Source organism: Gavialis gangeticus, unplaced genomic scaffold (genome assembly GCF_001723915.1).
Source record: "Gavialis gangeticus isolate Ggan-Ray unplaced genomic scaffold, GavGan_comp1, whole genome shotgun sequence".
Taxonomy (NCBI): Eukaryota; Metazoa; Chordata; order Crocodylia; family Gavialidae; genus Gavialis; species Gavialis gangeticus.
The window spans coordinates 47,987,165-47,991,352 of record NW_017729031.1 but is presented as its reverse complement, the minus strand read 5'-3'; the positions used below and the strand labels follow the sequence as shown (position 1 = coordinate 47,991,352).

Genomic DNA, 4,188 nt, shown 5'->3' with positions numbered 1-4,188 from the left:
CCTTTTTTTTTAAAAAAAAAAAAAAAAAAAAAGAAAGAAAAAATGAAAGCAATACAATGAAAAGCTCTTAGCTACACAGTTATCTCATAGAGTCTATCAGTAAGCCTTGTAAACTATTTTAGGTAACAAATGCTTTATAAACTTTTGGCCAAACAGCAGTTTTCTGATGATCATAACTTAATGTGGGGCTCTCAAATAAGATCTTTTTTTCTTTTAATTGAATATATAACAGATAAAAGGAGTGGGGGAGGCAGGTAGTGGGGAAGAGTCAAACCACCTGAACCCACAACTTGCCCCCTGCAGCCTGCCCCCATCACAAGCTGCCCTCAGCAATCTTCTTCCCCTGCTGCTGCTTACCATCAGTTGTGGCTCTGGCCAGAGGCATGGAGACATGCTGACTCCAACCCCTGACCAGTGCTGTGGCAACAGCAGCTGTGGGGCAAGGGCCAGGATGAGAGTTGCCACCACTGCTGCTGGTGCTATTGCTAGGGCCTGGCAGGGGCTTGAGACACCATGTGTCCTGTGCCTGGGCCAGAACAGGACTGGAGCTGGGGATTGGGGGTGGGGGGCGGCAGTGCATTGCAGTGGGAGGGGGACAGGGGGCAGAGGCAATGGGGAAGCAGAGGCTGTGGCCCTGACTCTGACCCCAAGCCCAGGTTGTGCCAGAGCCATAGCAGCTGCCTGGCTCCTGCCTTGTACTCAAAACCAAGATGAGGATTTCCTCATGTTGATTTGGGGCTAGTGGAGGGGGAGAGGGGGAGAACCTCTTGGATTTATAGAATCATAAAAAAAAAAAATTTGGGTTGGACTGGACCTCAGAAGGGTTTTAAAAACCTTCGAGCATGGAGATTCCTCAGCCTTTCTAGGTAACCTGCTTGTGTACTTTATTGCCCTCCTAGTGAGAATTTTTTTCCCCAATATCTAACTTAAACTTTCCTTGCTGCAACCTGAGACCATTGTTCCTTAGTGCTGTCATCTGCTGCCACTGAGAACAGTCTAGCTCCATCCTCTTTGTAACCTTTCATGTAGTTGAAGGCTGCTATTAAATCGCTTCTCAGTCTTCTCTTCTCCAAGCTAAATGAGCCCAGATCCCTTAGTCCCTCCTCAGAAGTCGTGTGCTGGAGCCCCCTCACCATTTCTGTTGCCTTCCACTGGATTCTTTCTAATTTTTCCACAACCTTTCTGTAGTGGGAGCCCAAAACTGGAGGCAGTACTCCAGATGCAGCCTCACCAGGGGAATAATTATTCCCCTCTATCTGCTGGTAATGCTGTTACTAATGCAGCCCAGTATGTTGTTAGCCTTCTTGGCAGCAAGAGCACAGTGTTGGCTCATTTAGCTTATTGTCCAGTGTAATCCCCAGGTCCTTTTCTGCTGCTTAGCTAGTCAGCCCCCAGCCTGTACCAGCGTGTGGGATTGTTCTGTCCCAAGTGCAGGACTTTGCACTTGTCCTTATGAGATTTTCTTTTGGTCCAATCTTGTTAGGTCTCTGAATCCTAGCTCTGCCCTCCAGTGTACCTACTACTCCCCCCACAGCTTGGGAGTAAGTACAATATATACTGTACATATTACAGCACTGATCCTCCAAATAGTAGCTTTTCATAGTCTCATTGTGAAGACTGAAGTTATTGTGGCGCGTTTGAAAGTTAAGAGAGCAGATGAATTTCAGGGAGAGATCTTTGTCAAAAATGAAAAGAACTTTAGAATGAAAGAGCTATTCATTCTCTTTCCCCTGATAGATTACCAAAAACCGGATGCCCGTCACCTTAGCTTGTAAGTACTCCATGTGGTTGTCAAAGTTTGTGATTTTTAAAACATGGCATTTTTCCATGGGATATGAGTGGCAGCCACTGTCTTCAGTTGTCGAAAGTTATTTGGTGCGTTTTTCCAGTGACTCATAGTAAATTTGGTGTCCTCTCCATGTTGAGAAATTGGAAGGTTACCATAGTGCCACGTTTTCATATCTGTCAGCAATTAATTAAAAATGGTATGTTGGCTTACAAGTATCATACATACAGCAATTTTTTTCTTCCAGGAGCTTGAATATCGGCAATATATGTGTAAGCCTAGAAATTCTGATGGACAACAAAAATCTTCCCCAACATTTTCAAGCCTATTTTAGCTTATTGCTAACATGGAGCACTTTCCATATAATGTGAGAATAGGCTTTTAGACTTTGTTTATAGTGGCTTAATGGGGAAAAAACAGAAAAATGTCAAGACGTCTATTCATATTATACTTTTGGAATAGCTACTTAGACGATTTAAGGTATGTTTGGTATATCTTTTCAAGAAGCTGCTAGGAAAAAATATAATAAGAATGCAGAAAGAAATAATCTGTGTAATTTAATAGCTACAAATATTTTTCATTTTAGATTCCTGCCAAATATCTCCAAACCTAGATATGTTGAAAGAGAAAGAAAATAAAGGATTTTTTAGCTTTTTTCAGCGAAGCAAGAAGAAACGTGAACAAGTAAGTTGCCATTTTCTTTATCTACAGGAGCAAGATTTCTAAATATAGTCTCAGAATAATCAACATTTTGATTTGTAAATTCACAGTGTACATGTGTTTCCTCTACCTAGACTGCCAGTGCCCCAGCAACTCCACTGATGAGCAAACAGAGACCTGCTTTTATCACACGATCTAGCACTGTTGTCAAGCAGTATGATTCAAACACATTGCCATCTGAAATGCCGAAGAAGAGAAGAGCACCCTTACCACCAATGCCTACTTCTCAAAGTGTCCCACAGGATCTTGCACACATCCAGGGCAGACCAACATTTTCTATTATGAAATCTAGCAGCGTTGATGAAAGTGATCAGGTTAGTTAAATCTTTTCACTTTTACCCTGGTGGGTTTCCCTGATTTGATGCACTAGAACAGAAATAGTTGCCTCCTCCTTATAAATAAGTCCAGTGCTTTAATGAAATACTTTAGACTAAGTGTATATGTTGAGTTATATGTGTATACATTGATTTCCATATCTACTGGAAAAAGTCATCTTCATACTGAGGGACTGCAGATGACACACACACACACACACACACACACACACACACGATTCAGTTTAATTTTAAGGTATGTATCACAACTGATGTACTTTCAAAAACATTGTAGTAATACATTTAGGATACAAGTTCAGAAGTTCCTTTTTTTAAATAAGTAAATATTTATAATTTATAAATTATAATAGCTAGTTTGCATAGATCTTCCACTGTCTTTGACCATGCATCTAGTTTCATAAACTTTAAAAATGGCCACTCTTCTGTAACAAATGTGTTGCATTTTAAGACATTTAAGGTCTAAATCAAAGTTCTGGTCTCAGTTTGTTCTACTGGCTTAATAGCTTATGAACTTGATTTAAATGGGGGAGTGTAATGGCTTACATTAATATGTCTAGTGACTGGACAGGCTTTTGACATTTCATGCCATTAGTAAATTGCTTTACTTAGCCCTTTTATAATAAATGCAGTTTAATCTGTTGCTGGAAAAAATGTTTTTCTAAACAGCCTTCTGATCTTTGTGTTTTTAATAGACACAAGTGAGAATCTTGAAACAAATTTAACTTTCTGGAAACACAAGGATGTCAAACTGAAGTCTTATCGTAAAAGGGTCTTCTTGTAGAGTAATGCATAAAGTAATGAGAGGATATCAGGTCAAAATTATCTGTACATCTGTGTGTACACTAAACTTGTTAAAAAAAATTATTTGGAGATGACTAATGCATTGAGTGGTGTCTTGGTAAAACACAGGCTGCACCAGTTGTGAATTCTAGTTGACAATCAAGGCTAAAATGTGTCATTGTACATTTGAAATGCAGCAAATGTGTATTTCATAATCTGCCTTGAATCTGGAATTTATAAACATTTTTTAATAAATTATATAACTGGCATGCTAGGAAGATGAAATGCAGTACTAAATGAAAAATAAGCTTGAGAAATTTGTTGGACGGTGGGCTTAAACAAAAATTCTTGAACCATTTGTCTTATCCTTTACATATTATTTTTCATTTCTGTTGTCACGGACAACCACAAGAGAGCACTGTTTAACAGAAGTTTTGAATGGTTTCTTGTGTCCAGAGAATCTTTGTCACTTGAAAAAACAAAGTTTGGGATTTTTGTTTGTTCTTTTATTTTGTAATGGCCACAAAACATGTCTGAGAATTTATTCTTGTCTTTTTTTTTTTTTTT

The 4,188-nt window shown here is 39.2% G+C and overlaps 1 protein-coding gene across 1 annotated transcript in view; it reads left to right on the top strand.

Annotated features, from left to right (window-relative positions):
- COBLL1 (cordon-bleu WH2 repeat protein like 1) overlaps positions 1 to 4,188 on the top strand; it is an 80,851-nt gene that overhangs the window by 30,424 nt on the left and 46,239 nt on the right. The window contains exons 5-6 of the mRNA XM_019522717.1: positions 2,373 to 2,470; positions 2,581 to 2,820. Of these exons, the coding sequence (XP_019378262.1) occupies positions 2,373 to 2,470; positions 2,581 to 2,820 (338 nt within the window). The remainder of the gene's footprint in view (positions 1 to 2,372; positions 2,471 to 2,580; positions 2,821 to 4,188) is intronic.